Source organism: Molothrus ater, chromosome 1, assembly GCF_012460135.2.
Source record: "Molothrus ater isolate BHLD 08-10-18 breed brown headed cowbird chromosome 1, BPBGC_Mater_1.1, whole genome shotgun sequence".
Classification (NCBI taxonomy): Eukaryota; Metazoa; Chordata; class Aves; order Passeriformes; family Icteridae; genus Molothrus; species Molothrus ater.
In genome coordinates, this window is record NC_050478.2 from 82,619,374 (window position 1) to 82,639,799 (window position 20,426).

The following is a 20,426-nucleotide window of genomic DNA, read 5'->3' on the forward strand; positions in this document are numbered from 1 at the left end:
GAAGCAGCTTGCTGCTTCCTAAGAATTCACATCAGAAGAACATGTCACATTTTGGTGGATAAGGGTAAAAATAGTTGGTGTTGGATGAGATGCCGTTTGTCTTTCCTGACCTCACACACACAGATATGCATATTGTCAGTATGTGCTGCACATGGGCCAGTCATAATTTCTTTTTATACTCAGGCAACAATCTGTCAATAGAAAATATTATGAATGAAGCAAATACTTTTTTGAGAATCCATAATTGATTTGAAACCAAAAAGGCTACTGTGCCATAGGCAGCTCTAAGCCAAAACTTTTGCAGTAGCACAACACTGAGAATTGTGAGCAGAGCTTTAAACAGGCACTATCAGTTAAGGTTCTGAGGCATCCTCTGATATTTTTCTTCACACATTTTTTTGTTATCCAAGATACTTCTTTTCAGGCTTCTAAGGCTACTTCCAAAATCCTCCTTTTTTGGTACATCTGCTTTCCACACTTCAAGCCCCAATTGAAATAGTCTAAGTGCATAAGAGCAGCCACCCAATCAATAGCTCTGACATGTCTTTTAATTGAAGAATTAAAAGTCATAACTTTGCTTTAGTCCAAGTATTACTAAATTTATAGCCAAACTGTACTGGCAGCAGTCAGCAAGTAGGCAGCTTCCTGTCTTTGAGAGCACAGAAGCTGACAGATTTACTTCCCCACAGTATACACCAAGTGATCAGTTCCCTGTTAGCTCGCAATTCAGGCTTTTCTTTTTACCCACAAATGAGGAAGAGCTCACATTGCTTCAAGGCATGCTGTTTTCTAGCGGTACTCTAACTATTGCTATGCCCATTCTCAAGAGGCTGCTCTCATGGAAAGAAACAGTGCTGAACCAGGAGCATGGTACCAGCTGTCACATTTCTGTCTTCTTACCCTGCCTCAGCACACAGGGATGGAGTTACAGGGGAAAACCAACGCAACACCAGCACTGATATCTCTTGTAAATAGGAGTAGATCACAAGTGAGCTCTTTCTGTGATGGACTCTGTGGGTCCCATCCCTCTATTCAATTTGCAGCCTCTTCCTTCCACTTTTCAAGCCCATGACTAGTTTTGCCTATGAACACTGTACTAGGTGACTGGGATCAAGGGGATTTCTCATTTTTAATCACAGAACAGGGGTTCAAGGGAGAACCCTAATGCAGTCTACTAACAAGGATAGACAGTTGAGCAGAATCCATAGGAGGAATAAAGCAAAATCAGCATCTGGGACAGAAGGAAGAAAAAGGTGGAGTCTAGGAAGTTACAAAACCAATGTTGCTGCACTTAATCTTTGTGTCTGCAGAGATTATATATCCCTCTGTCAGCTATGTCCCACTGGTTAACTGACTGACAAAAAAAAATAATTGTTATTATCCAAGCTACAACTGAGTAGTTATTATTTTCCCTTCCCACTACTTCTCTGCTTCTCTCCAGCAGATACTCATTAAGATTGACCAAGTATCCTCCCTGATTGCCAATCCCTAGCCCTGCATTGCTGTCTATTAAAAACACTTCAGTTCCCTTTCTCAGTATTCACAGATATATATATACATCCAATCTCTGAGGAGGCTGAAACCTAGATTAAGAATTTGAAAGGAATTTAAAAACTACACTAATTTAAAAACTACTAGGAAAAAAAAAAGTTAATTAAAAGTTATGGCATCCCAAAGAACTAGTCAGTTGATCTCCTCTTGAGAATACTGCAGGCACTGCCTCCAGCTCCTCTGCTTTCTCATTATCGAAGGATCAAATCTGTAAGTACAAAAGAAACATGCATGCTCATTACTCCCTTCATAAAAACATCACCATCACTTGAGGGCACCCATCCACCTTCCAAGTTCATTCTGAAGGTGCTCAGCATGAACAATTTAAAGCAGATGTTCAAAGTGTACATCAAAGAATGGGACAAGGTCGAGTGTCACTTCATCCATTAAGTATCCCATAAAAAAAAGTACAGAAGAGTGACTGGTCTCCAAAGTTTATTAAAAATCAAAGAATAGAAAACTTTACATAAAAATATGTCAATTTTAGCTTCCACATAGTTGTCCACACAAAAAATTTAAACATTTTTTAAACCTGTAGCACATAACCACAGTGATAGCCAGGCCAATTCATTTGGTTCACCATGACTGAAGTGTTACATGATACCACTTTTCAAATGAGTTTTGCTTTAAAATGGACACTAGTATAAGACACCAATTAAAGCCTCTGAAGGCTCTTTAATGTAGTTATGCTCAATATTGCTAGTGTGTGAAGACTAAGCAGTACAGGCTCATGTAACAGCCCTTAGATATTACTTATGAATCAGCTCACAATTTTTAGAACTTTGTTATTGTGATGAGTCTGGAGCATTAAGACAAACTTTCTGCAAACAGATATGCACTACTCTAGTTTGGAATGTTGCCCTCTCTCCCCTCAAGGACCTGTTGTGTTTGACAGATTCAGTAATAACGTGAACTACTTCTGCTTCAAAGGCATACAGCATATTAAAAAGCTTCATGCTTGACACCTCATTTCAATATTCAGATACCAGTTTTAAAACCTTCTATATCTGTACACAGTATAGATGTCCTGTTAACAGTATTCTTTAGCTTTCTCTGCTAGTGGACTTATATAACTCACCAGTAGTTTTCTGTATAGCTTAAGAACTCTCACTTAAAAAAAGGGAAGTCAGAGGGCATGAGATGTGACCTACTCCCAGGACAACTGTGGTGCTTTAAAAACTCAGGGTTAGGCAGGATGTACATTTTTCAAAAAGTTAAAGACAGTGTTTGTCATGGCAATACACACTTGCATAGTATACCTGTATGCATCTGTAAATTAAGTGCCAGCCACTCATACTGTGTACAACACTGGGCTGTGCACTCCTGCAACACATTAAAAGATACTTCTTGTAATGCTTAGAGCAGCTGAAGTACTTTTTATATATTTGCTCTTAACAGAACTAATGCATACTACTATACAGATTCCTCAATGGAATCAACATATTTCCTTTCTCCACATTCCTTAAGCCGGGTACCTCTGTTTAATAGTGTTCTTTCAACCCAAACGTTAACAGGTTACATTACTAAAATGCATCAAAGCATGTAGTTCACAGCTTTTTAATTTCATATCAGGACTCGAACCAACCTTTTTCCCATTCCTCTCAAAAGTTTTACTTCTGGTACTACAAACGTTCGATTTGTTGTCTAGTTAAAGAAAATTAAAACTCATTGGTCAGAGCAAGACGATTGATAGAGGCCAGACAATGAGCTAAAAAACACAGGGTCAAAATGCTTTGGAGCTTAGTAAATTCTTAAAACTGTAAGCCAAATCGCACTTTCATTGTGAATCAAGAAGCCTCAAATATTACCAAATGTCATGTTTATAACACTGTTCAGACAACCTGCCAAAACTATGACCCCAACTTAGATAATGCAACCTGGGAAAGGATCTGTAAATTAAAAAACCTCTTCCCCTTAAATATAACTTATGTGATAATATGAAATTAAATTAAAAATTCCAAGTTATTGCACAAATCATACTTCCAATATTTACAGAGAAAAAAAATTGAGCTTTGAAAAAAAAAAAAAAAACAGGAGAGCAGCAAATTCACTTTTATGATTTCTCAACTTGATTTGCTGCAAAGAAGAAAAAAAAAAATAATTCCAAGGGGCTGAAGTTTCCTTCACTTCTAAAATAAAAGAAAAGGAACAGATATAGCCACAGCAAAAAAGCTACAGCATTTGTAAATGTCCTTGCAGTTCTATTGTCAGAGCTGCTTCGGCACTGAATGAACCATTGTGGGAAGGCAGAAAACAAACTTCCACATTGAATAAGGCTTCACAGATAAGCACAACTACTTCTTGAAGATGGACTGAACCACCACACAAAGAAACATGCAAAGAAGTCAGCTGCAGATATTTGGCAACACCAACAAAACGATGTGCTGGACGCTGGTCTCCATCCCTCAAGTGGAGTGGCACTCACTCACTCAGTCTGTCTGAACAGGGAAGGTCATTTTGGCATCTGCCATTATCTGCTCAGACTAATAGGCAAGCTGTCTCTGTGTTTTTTCCTTCTCCATATGTTACGATTGTACTGGTGGTGTCCACGGTTACCAACCGGTTGCCTCATGCCTCCACTGCTCACAGGGCTGTAGCTGTTGCCTTGGCTATGAGTTCCTTTCATGGAAAACTTCATTCCACTGTGCTGCTAAAAAAATAAAATAAGATAAGCATTTATTTAGGCATAAAAACAGCAAACAAAACATATATCACCAGTTGTATTTCCTCAACATATAAGTCACTTCCACAAAACACTGCTTGAAGCAACGGGTCTTTTCATGCTTGTTTATTTGTAGCTGTGCAAGTCCCAAGGCACTAACAGCTTACTAAGTGTTTTCTGAAGAAAATGTCCTGCAAATGAAATGGTGTAGATTTCAAAGCATCCTTAACACCCTTGGAATCTCAGTATGAAATATACTCACTGTACAACTCCCTTATAAAACCATAAGAGAACTTCCACATTAAATACTACTGTGACAGATGGGTATATTTTGGAGTATCTCAGCAAGAGCATGACCAGATGAGATACTTCATTTCTTCAGAAACATCATGAAGAAATGTCAGGGCATGATCACACAAGCTGATGCATGGGGAGTACAAGTCAACTTTCCCCATAACCTCAAGTCAGTTACAGGCAAACTAAACTAAGTATTGTTTGTGAGGAGCTTGTGAATCCTACTCATCTGATCATCAGCTTACACAGTTCCTAGACTGTACCTCATATGCAGACCAAGGCAAAACAATTATGTGATCAGAAATATAGCAGAACACTTTTTTGGGGGGATCTCCAATAAATTGAAACAAAAACTGCCCAGAAGGTTTAGTAGCGGCCTGAGTAAACCTACCCCACCATAAGGTACCACAAGCATCTCTACCACTTAATGGTACACAATAAGGAAGTTGGCTTAATGTGTACGTACTTAAATTAGGTACAAGAGTTTCAGAAGATGAAACAGAAAGACTTCCTAAATACTGGTAACACCAATGCAAGCAACCTTTCCTGAGTTTTTATTGTTATTGTCTGACAGCAATAACTCAACAGACAACTGACTGCCTGTAACAAGAGCTAATTCTAATCTTAAGGGGTTGCACAGGAACACAGAGCTAACATTTGGGACAATTGCTTAGAACACTGAAGTAGCAGCAGGTATTTCATATTCGGTATTTCCCAACGAGTGTGAAGTCAAAAGAAACAAGAACACCAAGCCACAATTGTGTGCACAAAACAAAAAGAGTTATTGAAAGCATAATTCCATAAGCAACATTTTACTGTCAAACTGTTACTACAGGAGACACTGAGCATCCAGAAAGACAAACTGATGAAGACCAGAGTTGAGGAACAACGACAGTTAACTGCAGGGTGGCAAAATAACCTTAAAATGATTTTTAATTTATACCGTGTCCTACAGCAACCTGATCAACCTTCACCATGCAACTTCTAAACACCAAGTGTTGTTCTCAGACTACCAGTGGCAAAATAAGTCAAGGACAAACAGAAAAACGAAACTCAAGCAGAGAATTTTCCATATTTAAGAGATACTACTTCCCAAACATAACTTATTGATACATGTTTCATAAATAGCTTCTAGTAGATATTTTAGCAAGTAAACAACATGAACCTATAAAAAATTAGAATGTTTTCTATTTTGGGCAAGTCGTCCTTCAAGCAAACACACCATGTCACATCCTTGTGCAAAGTTTTCTAGTTCAGTAAGTATAGCTCTGACTCAATTATATACAAACATTTATTTGAAATGACATCAAAACACTAAAAATTACCCTGTAATCGTAAAGTACTAAGAGTAGCCAGTCATCAAAGTGACCCTCAACTATGTGCTGAAGAAAGACAGAGGAAAACTTTAGTATTGCTACTGAACAAGCAGAACAAAACTAGTCAAGGATCATACAAACTTCCAGGAAGCCAATCTATTCCTTTCAGCTGAAAATGTGAAAAATCTGCGAATTTCTTCCTCCGTATCAGTAAAGATTCACCAAAAAAACCTTGGTGAATCCTCACTGATATTGAGGAAGATATACTCACTGATATACTCCTACTGGGAGCAGGATGGCAGGTGACCCCAAGATCAGACAAGCAGCACAGCAAGCATGACAAGTGCATCCACCTGTATCCTAAAAGATGTCATACCCCTTGTTTGCTCAAAAGGTAAACAAACCTTCAAAGAATGATTAATAACCTAGGCCAGAATGTGAACTCGAGCTTGTGATGACGCATTCTGCATTGTTTTTAGGCCATCAAGATAAACACTGTCAATCTACTGGAGCAGGATCTGAATCCATCAGTCTTAGGACTCATCAGCTGAGAGAGGTGCTTAAGGAAGTTGACTCAGGGACCACTTCAGTAAGAGATGATACCTTTATCTTTACCAGTTCTCAACTACATTTTGTTCACTTTTTTTTTACACCATCAGCTTTTAGCATCCTGCATCCTGTGCTATGGCATTTCACAGCTTAAATGAGCATCACATTTAATTTGGCCTACTATGGGATGATGTGTCAGTTCTTGGAGTAAGAAATTTCTTGTCATTCTGTTCTCTAACTTTTTCATATACAGCTGATGACCACACAGACCTAGATCATATACCTCATCTTGTTGAGGTTAAACAATCATTCTTTCTTCACACAGAAGCAATTTCATGTGTTTGATCACTATTGATATCTTTCCCTATTCTCCTTCCATTTGTGTTTTGACTTCCCTCTGATGAGGAAAGATATGGCAAAATCATACTCACTGCTGGTGCTCTGCAAGATGTCATCTTTACAAGAAACTGTCTGCTCAGGGCCTACCACTCTTTACAAAGTTTAAATTATTTCTCTCCCTCCTGATGCATCACCTTGAAATGTCCTTCTGCATCCTTTCTCAAGTAGCCCTTAAGGTGCTTCACACCATCAGCAAACTTCACCAGGCTTCATCCACTGCCTTTTAGATATTAGGCAGCACAAACTTCTGCAAGGCTTTCCTGGTAAACTTTATCTTTTAGAAAAATTGTTCCTCATTTTCCAATTAGTTAATTGTTTAAAATGGGACACATAACATTCACTTAGCTTCCTTCCAGACCTTTGATAAAAGAACTTACTTCATGTTTTTGGAAATCTCAAAAGGCTGCATCAAACACCTTTCTCCTGTGCACAAACTTCTGGATGTTCCCATGCTCAGGACTCACACAATCACTGAGAGATGATATCTGCAGCAGATGATGTCTAGAGAGATCAGATAATCCAAAAAGAAAGCCCTTCCTCTGTGATATGACAGAAATCTTCTATTTAGAAATTTCAACTTCTTTGGATCTATTTCTCTAGATAGAACAAGCTCTCCCATCTTAAGGCTATTGATTCAACAAATAGAACAGACAGTATGGGTTTGGTTTGTAGCTGTGTTGAATAATCTGCTACATCTGGAGGGTAAACTAAAGAATTCACATTTAAGCCAGAGGTGGGGGTGGGGGTAAGGTGGAATTCTTCATCACATACCAGGTTAAAAAAGCTTCTAGAAGAAAAAAACAAACAAAGAAACAAACCCCCCCAGAATCTAACAAAAACCACAACAACAACGAAACAAAACAACAACCAAAAAAACCAAACAAAAATAACCACAGAGGAAAATTTAAAAAAAATTAAAAGCCCCAGAAAAAAAACTCAAGAAAACAAATCTGGTTGCAATAGAGATTCCAACTAATTATTTGCTAAGGAAACCAAATTTCTATTCTTAAATACTGGCAAATTTACTGTACAAAACTGCTGACATTTAAAGACTGCCATTATTCAAAAAGAAAATGTTTAGCCAAAAATCAATCCCCTACAATTTGAAATAACACAAGTAACATAACAGAGCTGAAATCTAAACATAAACAGGCTTCTGAATTGTTTTGGTCTTTTGTTAGGTTTCTTTTTTTGCCTGATAGAATTTCTAAAGTAAGGAGAAAAGAAAGACAGAAAAAATGTTGGTAATAAAGTATCTGTGCTCAACTTAAAAATATATTACAGCACTACAGTGCTCCAAAATGATTGGTAAGTACTTACAGAGGTAAAGGAAAAGCTTAGAAAAGGCATAAGACATTTTGAAAGATCATATATTTAATATTTTGTTGTTAAGAGGATTAAATGCCATGACTGAATCTAGTCTGCAGCAGATCAGACTTGTAATCAAACTCCCACACCTCAAAATCATTTAATGTGAAATACCAGAGAAGTATTCAGTGCTACCTTAATGCACCATTAACACTTTATGTAAACCTTAAATAACATATTATGCATTCTCAAAATATTTCACAAAGTTTGCAAACTATTTCCAAATTCTCTATTTTAGGCTTGTAGCACTCACTTACTGACCTTCTGATCATATAATCTGTAAATACACTAAAAAATTTAACTTCTTTATGAAATAATCTATTTCATAAATAGTATGAAATAATCTAGTGTTTTGCAGAGAAATAATGGACAATGACCTAACCAACATTTTAGCCACAACTACATAAGCAATAAGTCAATTATTAGGCAACCTAGCCTCATTATTTTAGATTAGTTAATAGGATTCTGCAAGATATTTGCATGTGCTACCTGGGGGTACTCTTAACCTGGTAAGATTTGTATGTGGTTTAGAATTCTAAGCTGAAGTAGAGACAAACCAAAGTAAGTTATTCCAAAAGTTGTTCAGTACTGGCTATCTAGGGAAATAAGGCTCAAAGCACAGCAAACAAAGACACTTCTCTGTTTGGGACCTACAGGTCACTTTCAGCTACAACTGATAAAATCTTGAGTCCTGAATAGATTTTATAAAATGAGCCCAAATTCTTTTCTGCTGTTACTAAAAGGGGAAATTTATGGACCCAATCATAAGAACAGCAAAGAAAAGGAAAATCAACATGGGAAAAAAGAGCTCAAAAGCAAGAAAGATTTTATATGTTTCTCACCTTCCAGCACGAAAGAACTTGGAAAAATAAAAGCTTCAAGAGAGCAATTATTTCAATATTTTATATCTTATTTCACTTCATTATAGATTATTGGCAGAGCTACCGCACAAAGTTTAAGGTTCTCTTCACCTTTCACAACATGTTAGGCAGTATGAGTATGAGCAGCTCCAAGATAAATTAGTATTTGAGAGAGCAGAGGGCCTAGTCCCCAAAATGAAGGACTGACAGCAGGTAGCACCGTCAGCATCGCCACAAATACTGAACTATGTTATGGTAAAGAGAGCAGGATGACACACGAAATAAACACCCTTTTTGATCTTGTCAGTACTCAAGTTTCAAAACTGAGGGGCAAGAGTCAAAACAACACTACCAGAAGAGAGAACTCATACTGCAACTTTGCTGCTGTTGTGACATGGGCCATGAAGTGTATCTGCATACTTGTCACTACAGAGAACAAGAGATAATAGCTTTTTTAGCACAAAGCTGACAGTTTCAGACCTTAAAGAGAAATCTTACCTCACTGAGAATTCTCACTTTTGATTTGGAACAGAAAAACTATTACTACAGTAAGAAAAACCCTTTCCAAATGATAAGGTGATACCAATACATGTGAAAAAGTCTGCAGAGGAAATACATATGTGATTATTCAAATCAATCTCAGTTTGTGAGCAAAAAGCTGACTACAATGACACTAGAAGATAAAGCAGTACTATGTTAACAAAAGGAAGGTATGACTTCTGCATTTCCATAAGTATTTTATTTATGGTGGGTTTTTTTATGTTTCTAAGAAACTACTAGGTAAGACTTCCCTGCAACTCAGGAAGCAACCAAAAATGTGGCCAGAGGATTTCATACAGTCCTTTAAACATCTAGACTAGATGTTTATAAGGAGCCCTCTGGAGACCACTTAATCCAACATTCTGTTGTAAGCAGCCACATGAGGTTAGCCAGGGTCTGGTCAGGCTAAGTCAGATTCCATACATGGAAGGATAACACCACATAAAGACTGTCTGTGTAAATACAGGGCAACCTAGATGAAAAATTCCGTATTTACACAGACAGTCTTTCGTGTTTTCAGCTGAACAACCTCTGAAACTCAGATTCAGTTTTTCCTTCTCTTCTTTCCTTAGAAAAGGAAATAAAACATCATCTTCCCCTAAGTTCTGCATGTGTTAAAAACCAAACAATGTTCTGTCACACACAGAAGGTAGGAGTCTGTCATTTAGAATCAAAACTGTTTCCAAAGTAGACAACCATAGCCTACTTCCTATGATGTTTCCAAAGCAGGCAACCATAGCCTACGTCCTATGAAAACACATGGACACTAAAAAAATTACTCCACCCTAAATGAGAGCATTCTCAATTAAAAAAAAAAAAAAAAAAAAGTCATCTGGTTGAATGAAGAAGCCTTCAGTACCTAAACAGCTTAAAAATGCCATTGAACAAATCAGGTCATTTCTGAATTGAATTTGACATACTGAGAACAAGGAAGTATCTCAATACACAATTCAGCATACTTCTGCATTGGCATGAACTAAAATGTCTTCACAAACTTATCCTTCATCCAAGTTGAGCTACACTTTACTGTTTGTACTCATCTAAAAGAAAATTTGACTCGAGTCCCTGACCAATTTAGTTGCAATGCTGCTAACCTTCCAGCACTCATCTTAGAGACAGAAGCAGTATCAGCAATACTAGTGACACAAAGCAACACCATTAACAACTGCTCTGGATAAAAGCAAACTCTGAAACAAAGTATGCTAACCACAGAAGTGCCTATAATACAATAAAAAAAAAGGCAGTTTCTAAGTTTAAATGTTCTACCTTATTTGGCCAAACTCAAAAGAATCTGAAAAAAAAAAAATCTACTCCTGCAAGTCCCTTTACAGGTTTTGACTGTGGTATTTCAGCACTGACATTAAGGTTTCACTTCCTAGTTGTCTCTATAGCAACAAACATATTCCCAATCAGACACCACTCATCTTTACTGGAGACTTCCTCAGACACACTAAAAGCCAGCCAGTGCAGCAGAGGGACTGGTGCTTGCTGGTTTTAGATACTTTGGAATCAAAACATAACCCTTTGGGGGGGAAAAAGAAAGCATCTTAAAAGTTAAATGAAAGAGTTCTTCTGACCTAAGAAAAAGGAAACTTCTTCTCTCTTCATTTTGGTAACCTAGTGAACAGTAATCCAGCATGAATTAAACTTATCTCAAAGCAGCAACAGGGAATGTAGTCCCTTCCTCTCCTTGGGAAGTTACCAAGCAATTTCTGCCCCCTCTACTAATCTGGACATGCGTCTCAGCATCTGTTTCTCCGCTTATTTCTAATGGGCAGCACCGCTTCGTAAACTTCAAGTAAAATCTCAAACTGCTGTCAGCAGAGTAGAAGAATTATTACCTTGGAAAAATCATGGATGATAATGATCCTGAAAAGCACACAGACCTGTGCCAGGAGCTTAATCAGTCCCTGAACGACCTGGAAATTCTCCAATTAATTTTGCAGTACATAAACAGAATTGGCAATCACACCAAACATATTTCAAAAATAAAAATACCAGGAAGCTTTAACAGCAGCAAACTTGCCTAGAAGGCAGTAATTTGTTCAAAATACAGTTAAATGCTCTTGGCACCTCCTGCTTTTGAGAGTTGTATTCAACACCCAGGTACAGCTTTCCAAGCTGAACTAAGGTGGAAAAAGCTGAAGACACCATGCAGACAAATGAGTTCCTTTCAAAATTTTTTAATAGGAAAGAAGATTTGCTTTTAAGAAAGCATTAAGAAATCATGTGCAAATCTATCAGGGCAGGAGTCCTCTAAGATAGTAGAGTGCACCTATTAAGAGTTATAAGCTAGCTGAGTCTCATCAACTCAAAGAAAAGCCACCAGCCTAATCTAGCACAGTCATGCTCCAGAAAGTTGGAAGTGGAAAGGAGATACTTACAGTATTCTGGGTAAAATGATTTCATTTCCCCCTTCTGATTCAATCATGAACTTTATCAAAAAAACCCACTTCTACTTCACAAAATATAAGTTTTTGGTAAATTCAATGCAAATAGCCTATTATCCCATTTCTAAACTACAGGTAGCAAGAAATTCTTCTGATTTAATGTGCTTCTCAAAGGCATTAACATCTTTGTCAAGCAAAGCCACAAAAAAATTCCTGCTTTTAAACATTTAAGTACTATAAAATTCTAACAGAACAGTTAACAATCACTTGAAAGGACAGCCAAGGAACAGAAAGCCAGAAAAAGTGCTACAAAGCAGCTGTTTTCCAGGATTCCGAATTCTAGCAGACATCCAAAATTCACACAACACATTCTCTTCACAACTGTGGGAAACACTCTGAATGCCAACTTGTTTTGTACTAACAACTGCATGCCTCCTAGCTAGCTCCAGGGTACTTCAGAAAAGCAGAGCTGTTAAGGAAAGAATAACCTACACTAAGTTTGCATTTTAGATGAAGTTTAACTCTCCAAAAAACTTAAAATAACTCTCCAAAAAACCTTCTGAAGTTTCAGACTGAACTGTACTCGCTAGCCAGTGAATACTCAACTGCAGACATTATAATAGAAATATATTATTCTATTAGCTTCTCACTAATACATTTCCTGTGCAGGTAAGCTGGTATTGCCTAGGTGGGACTGAGCAGTAGGGAAAGAAAGGAGGGGAAGAACCTGTGTAATCAGTTAGAAGCTTAAAACCAAAGGCAAGTCAAGGGAAGTGATTATTTCCCCTCTACTCAGCATAGGTGAGGTCGCATATGAAGTGCTGGGCCTAGGTCTGGGCTCCCCAGGAACAGAGATATGGACAAATAGGAGAGTGTCCAGTGAAGATCCATGAAGTGCATGCTGAATCAAATAAAAAAAAAAAGGCATTAAGTTGAAAATCTCCTGGCCCTTGATTCCCAAGAACTCTGATAGAAGGACTTGGAGAAGTAGGAAGAGAACCTGACCAAAACTAAGTTTCAAAGAAACCAGCTCACTGTTTTGTTACCACAGGCAACCTACAACCCACAATTTGCATTAAGCCTCATGTGAGGTATGTTTGACTAATAGCTGTAATTATCAAGACTGAGGGAGTGTTTTCCTGCAGGAAGAGGCACTGAGGTTGTACCAGAATGGATACATTAGCCAAAATACATTCAGGTCCCACAATTATGCACATATTTTATTTTTTGGTAAAAAACTTTGTGCATATGTCCATAATTAATCTTCTGTTTTCTACCCTTAAAATGTATTACAGAATATTACAAGTGTAACCAAATCTAATAATTCAAAAGCAAGATAACAAAATAAGCCTAGAAAGGTCAGTACTATTCCTTAAAATTAAAAAAAAAAAACTCTTACAGCTCCACCACCTATATGGTGGTGGAAATTAAAGAGCCTAAAAATCTACAAATACCCCACCAGCTGGGCACCAGGATTCTCAACTACAACTTAAGGAGTCAGACACCTGACATTCCTCCTTTAACTTACTCCTTGGTGTCTGTGCTGCACAGGGGCCTCTTCTCCAAACCCTTTCCCACCCTTTGCTCTCCCCACAGCTGTGACACAGCAGGTAAGTACTTTGATGACCACATGAAGCTCAGCACATGCTCTATGAAGGCTATCCTCAGACTGACAGCACAGATGAGCTGCAGCTGCAGTGTGACAGAGTTGCTGGCTCATACCTGATTACTGGCGGCCACTATCAGGGCTCTCGGAGGCGCAGATTGGGGTTTACCACTTGGCAGGGGCAATGCGGGTGCTAAACTGGCCATAAGCTGAGTCGGTGCTTGAAGACTGAACTGGTAAACATTAGGAGCTGTGCAAGGTGGTGTATCTGATTCCTTTTGGCAGAGAAAAAGGGGAAAAGAAAAGCAACTTTACAGAAAGTACAGTATATACAGGCTATGCACGTGAAAATGCACCCAAATATCAACTCAAGTGAATACTGTAAACATAACGATTTTTGTTCAATAGTAAAAAAAAAAAAGTAAAATAAAAGCCAGCACTACGTTTATTTTATACATCTAGCAAAATTTTAACTGAACATCCATAACGAAGACAATATCAACAGGTCTATGGGAATCACAGGTCAGTTCCAGTCAGCACAAATCTAAAGCCAAAGTTATGTCTCTAGCAAATTCAAACTAGGAGATAAGAACTAAAGCTGGGAAAAAACAGAACAAGAACAGTAACACTCTGGGTGATAGAAGAGCAAGAATTTTAGGTGTCATGACAGATTCTGTCCTCAGAACAGTGTTCTGGAGTATACTGATTTATATGGCAAAGTTACTCACTGTAATTGTCACAGTCTTCTCCCACTCCACCCAGCAACAGCAAAGTTAGGGCTCCACCTCCCAAGAAACAAGTTGATGCTCTGCCCCTCAGGACCAGTATATACACACCAGTCACACATGCTACTGCTCTTGGGGAGTTCTGCTCCCCTCACTTTCCATCTGAAATCTGAGGGACAGTTCTTCAGGGAAAGCAAGATGAATGCAGGATAACAGAAAAGATGGAACTGATATCACTGATTACTATTCTTCCTCCTTCCAGCCTGGTCACCTGCAATCTCAGATGCATCCTAAGCAAACATATTGGTGATGCTAAAGTACTGTGTGTCTGGAGCACCTAACAGCAAGGAGGCAAGCACAGATCCAGGGCTTTGCAGGAAATTCTGAAGTCTGAAAATATCCAACTACCTGTTGGATATTTCCAGTTCTTAAATGATCAATTATTTTCTAAGTTGAGAAATGTGGAAAGCAAGCTACAGCCTTTTAAAACAACTTTGAACACAAAAACTCTTTTAAAACTAATTTTTAAGCCATAACATAATGGCAGAAGTAGCTTTCCCTATCTTTCACTGCCGGTTTTTACCACATTCTGAACTCCAAAGCATTCTGAACTTAAAAACAACGGAAAGACCTATTCTTTACCCCAAACCACTAGCGTTTTTTCCACTGCCAGCTGTTAGGTTCAAAATATAGCAAGAGATGGGGGTTGGCCAATTAGTAGTTTAGAAGTTACCACATTAAAAGGCATTATTGGCTCAGGTCATCACAGATCTTTACTGTTCAAGTAATTACTGAAGCGTTCTATTGCTCTGTCTCTAAAGATTAATTGCTTGGAAGCAAAGACTCTTCACTTAAATCACATAAACTTTAAATAGATCTGCAGCACTACTACTTGCCCTCAAATGGCCTTGTTTTCTAAATTAGATTCTTCAGTTAGAGAATAGGCTGCTCAAGAACAGAAACAAGAGAATGTTTAAAAGCTTTTCTTGGGGAAGAAGATTACAGAAGTGAGACTGACAACTGTGAATACTGAGCAGCCTAAGCAATGAGCTACTACAAAGCAAAACTTGCATCTCAGCTGAATTGAATACTCATGGTAGAAAGAGTCCTCAATAAAACCAATTTGTTAGAACAACCAGTCTTTTATTGGTCTGTATAAAGTTGTGCTTACTAAAAAATGAGATCTAGAAAGAAAGGAGCTGCTCTCCTATTAGTTCAACTAGTGATAAAAGTTACAGTATGCCTCTGTGAAGCAGATAACTGCATCATGAATTCACTAGAGACACATCATACTTGTAAAAACAATCTGTGCAGAAAGTTTCTTATTTATGAGATCAGATATTTATTCTTTAATAAATATGTCCATCATAGAGGGAAACTACATGCTGTAGCACTGACCAAAAATTAAGCTTAGTTGATGCCTGGAATAGGTGGCATTTTTCTCCTTAGTCAAATCCTACACTATCAACACTGTGGGAACACGCTAAGGTCTCCACAAAGATGAGTTTCCTTGGACACTTTTGGTCATGGAATTTATTTAAAAAGCTAATGAGAAGACAGGGAAATGAAGAGACAAGTTCTAAGCATGCTCACAAGTACCAATGAGCTAGCAAGTGGGATGGAGAAAGGAATCTTATTGTCTAGCCAAATCAATGTGCAAATCTGCAATGCAACCTTCACAAACCTGACCAAAGAACAATTTTAGTGTCTCCATTCAAAGGATCTCTTTTCTCTTCTGCTTAGATACAATTAGATCCCTGAAGGTTCACATACCTAACTCAGATGGGACACTTCTCATTAATGAGATTTCTAAGGGGCTTTAAAGCAACAAAAAGTTGCTCAAAAGAAAAAGAGTAGCAGATGGAAGAGAGCATCACAACATTAATTGAGATCAGAATTCACCACAAACTAAGCTTGTGTTGCTTTATTTTAATTTTTTAAAAGGTCTGTTTTTCTGCCTCAAGCGTTATTTACTGAAACACATCTCATACAGGCAGATTGTATCCTTTTTCTAAGGCAATCCTGGATTGCCAGTAGCATTACTGTATGAAGTTGATATTGACTGACTTATATTATTGATATTTTGATGCTCTTGATTTTTTAAGAGTATCAAAACACTTCCATAAAGAGCAGTATTACCCTTCTTAAACTGAAAGATTAAAATTGGATCAGAAAATTGAGCCCAATGTGAACAAATCTGATTTTCCATAAGCACAGCCTACACTGAAGGATTAAATGTTTCTTGGTCTTCTAGACCACATTCTTAAGTGTAACATGCAAACTTCAGATGTTACAGAAGTTCAGGTGACCTACAAGTAAATACATGGAGGTAACACTTTTAACACATTAGGTACACATCTGGAAGACAAAAGCTCTGACCACTCCTAGGATGTGGGCTACAGAGGTCAAATTAAAAAAGATAAATGTTGACTAAAGGGGTATGATCCCTCAATTGAGTTTAGCATATAATATAGGGATAAAGCTACAAGACTGCACCTCATAGCATTACCTCATCCTGCAAGGAAAATATCTTCTAAAGATATCCTTTTGGAAACCAAGAAAGACTAACAGATGCAGGTATATCCTCCTGGGAGGTTTCCATTTTAAAACATGCTCTTTAACCAGTTTCAACTTCCTGATTAACAACTTGGTATGTGGAAGGAAGAGTTCTACTGCTCACAGCCCTGATTACTGTAGACTGTAGTTTACTTTAATGCTGGAGGAAGGTATGGAAGATACCTAGAAACACTGATGAACTTCTGCCTAAACAGAAACAGTGAAACACTGCAGTCATATGAAAGATTAAGAACTTAAATCCAGGCTTCTCTTCTTGACACAGGATGAAAACAAAGTAAAATAATTTACTTTTCTGTAAAATACATCTCCCATTATAAGAAGACTAAGGACCCCATGACCAAGAGAATATTTACTTGCCAAAACCTCATTATTGACTCGGTCTGGCCATAAGAGCTTATTTCAATTCCAATTAGTAACTCAAGGCTTAAGATACCTGGTAACTTCTCAGTTAACAACAGCTACCATTTTAGAGCTTTCCATTTTCAAGACAGTATGCTTTCCTAAGAGCTGAAGTCACATAAGATTAATTCATGACTCCAGTGTGTTTAAGTTTGGCTCAATGCTAAAGGAGTCTAATTATCCTAAAGTCAGTACTCAGAAATAAAAACATAAAACAATAGAATGCAAGTTTCTTGATAATGTGATGAGTTTGTGTTTTCACCCTCATCTCTAAGAATGAACTACAAAAGTCTTGGCAAAAAGATCCTTATTGTTTCCACCCTCAAAATTTCTTCCACTAATTAAACAATTTTTTTTCTCTTTCCCACAACATGCAGGAGCTGGAAGCTGTGAGAGAACAATGACTATTTAAGTAAAAACTCTGTTCCATCTTTGAAAGCAAAGAACTGAAAAGTCTTGTTTATAGTTAACACTTTACACTGTACATTTTCAAGTGTTCCTCTCCTTGCTTACAATTACAGTGATTTAACAGATGAGTGCTGCCAGTCTTACTCCTTCTGCCTCTTTTCCCATTCCAGCCTTTCTCCATTACACCTGTCTTAGCATCTGACATTATTATGTGCTAATTCACAGAGGTGAACCACAGAAACAGTAATCACCTTCTTACTAGTTTCACTTTCTGAATCAGCTCACCACAGGAGTAAGTGAACACCAGTACAGAAAAGCAGGAGTAGCTAATGAAAGGAAATTTGGCTAGCAAATACATCATATTACTGAATTAGCTTAGTAATGTGCAAAACCACATTCCTTTGAACATAAAGCAACACCAGAGGACTTCAGACATTTCCTAGTTTGAAGCCATGCACAGCAGAACTTCAATGCATGCTCTCACTCGAATAGCTTAAGCTCCAGCCTACTGAACTGTGCTTGATAAACCACCATGCTTCCAAAGGTGACTGTATGATCACCTCCTGCCCTCATCCCGTTTCTTCCACAGTGCGTCATTTCCTTTCTTGGTAGGTGGAGCCATAACTTCAACTATGGTGTAAATAAGTAGAATGGAGACAAACAAAATTTCTACTTTTATGGAAGGTCACAAGATAATTTGCATCAATATAGTTGCTCCACTTCCACTGGCCAGCCTATAAATAATGTAAGTCTTGAATTAAGGTGAAATTGGTTGATTTTTCTGCCTTTCATTGCAAAAAGAAAAGATCTTGGTCATTGTGATTACAGAAGGGGAGAAATGAAAGAATATAGGATACAGAAGCAAACTGAAAAATATGCATACTCCAAAAGCATTAGTGTTTGTTTTACAGAAAGACAACTGAAAACATTATCTAATTAGCATGTACCAGATTAAACACAAGCCCTTCAACCACACCTCATTATACCCTGAGAGGCCTGACTGCAAGCTTATTCCATGTTCTGTCAATACTCACTGTATTTCAGATAAGCCATCTTAAATAAAAAAGGTCCCAAAAGTGCATAATTTAAGACTTCCTTTGTTGCCCCAATACTTTTATTTCACAGGCTTTCAACTGGTCTGTACTGCTAACAATATAAAAATATTTCCACTTTAATTTTCAAATTATGCACTGAATTGCAGGACTCCTTATGAAAGGTGAACATGCACCATACTAGACTATAAATACTGAATTTAGGTTTTCTTCCATCCTAAAATGGCTTAGGTACCTCTGTGGGGTTTTTCTTCCATGGGAGGGAATGTTTAGATATGCAAAATTACAGCTTAGACTTCAGCATCAGAAACTAGTCTGAAGTCGACTCTTAAAAAATTACATGCTCCTCTCCTTACTTCACTGACCTCACAGCAGTAAAATCCCACTTTACTTGCTGAATTACAGATTCTCTCTGCATCCTCTGCTGCTTAGAATAACTTATCAAATAAAATTACTTTAGAATTTTGTATTCAATACTGTGCCTCCTGCAGCTTTGTAGAAATTTACACCAAGTTGATATGGAGAAGAGACTGCTCAAGGAACTGATACAGAGGAACTGAAGAAAAGCATGAGACAGTCTAAAACTCCACACTGTCAGAGATACAGGTTAAAAACTTCAAAACCAAACATGGGGCCATACAGTGAAAGAGTAAAATAGCCAAAAGCAACACTGGAAAAATCTGTTCCCCTGTAATCCACAGGAAGTGTTCATAATCTGCATAGCAAGTATAAGAAAAAATATTATCCACTGCTAAGGATTTGGGGCCTAAACTCTTAAATGCCCCAAATCAAATGTCAATTAAATGCTTTTCCCCAGTTAACCCCAGGTTGTCTGCGTCTCTGCACTCAGTGTTGCCCACTGCTTTATTTGAAGACAAGCTGTCTGCAAGTCAGCACTTACATCTCTCTGAAGGCTAAATATTAAGAGAGCCTTTTTAAAGAACTTGCCTCTATTTGTTCAGGAAGGGGAGAAGCCTAAGACAAAACCTGCATTATTCTACACAAAGATGATCAACTATTCATACATATTTGAACAGTTACTTTGGTTAGGACACAAGAATATACAGGCACGTAAAAAGAAGAGAGAAAAATCTGTGTAGCTCCTGCTCTCAAGGCTGAGAATTTTATTAGGCGACCTCCTTTTGCCCCCACTCCTTATACACACAATTTTAACTGCAACTCTATAAATTGATCTGTCATTACAGTGGATTTAACAAGACTTCAAGAAGAGCTGTTACATATTCTGAAGTGTCTGTCCCTCTACTGAAGATAAGCATGCCTCATGCCTGCAAATTTAACCACTTTTAAAAAGCACAACATTTATCCAGACAAGATATGTCATACACTCTATCACCTCTCTGTGAATATGGAAGCACAACAGCTCCTGCTAATAAGCTGACATTTAGTCTGGCTAATAGGAAGGAAGGTGAGATGGCTGATAATTTCATCAGGCATGTTGAGTTCAACTACTAAACCACCATTACTGTAAAGCAAGTAACAGTTCCAAAAATGAGTGTGGATCTTGTATGCATTCAGCAGAACTGAAAGAACAATGAGTCTTTTTCTTATCAGACACATTTTTATATTAGTCTCAGAATGTAACATCCAATCAAGGTACCAAACAGAAAAAACTTCAATAGAATGAAAAGACAGATTCACAGAACACTGAAGGTTCTGCTCAGCAGCATATTCTCGAGCTGATGGGGCTGAACCATGGGCAGATCAAGCAC

At 37.8% G+C, this 20,426-nt stretch overlaps 1 protein-coding gene across 4 annotated transcripts in view; it reads right to left on the reverse strand.

Moving 5' to 3' along the window:
- Window positions 1-1,969: 1,969 nt before the first annotated feature.
- Window positions 1,970-20,426, reverse strand: part of TENT4A (terminal nucleotidyltransferase 4A) — a 58,453-nt gene continuing 39,996 nt past the window's right edge. The window contains exons 11-12 of one of the 4 annotated variants that reach the window (XM_036406528.1): window positions 13,652-13,810; window positions 1,970-4,198 (exon numbers count right to left, since the gene is read on the reverse strand). In XM_036406528.1, coding sequence (XP_036262421.1) covers window positions 4,022-4,198; window positions 13,652-13,810 — 336 coding nt within the window. In that variant the 3' untranslated portion in view covers window positions 1,970-4,021. Of the gene's footprint in view, window positions 4,202-13,651; window positions 13,811-20,426 lie in introns of all 4 variants that reach the window. The other 3 variants (XM_036406527.1, XM_036406531.1, XM_036406529.1) reach the window with 3 other exon arrangements.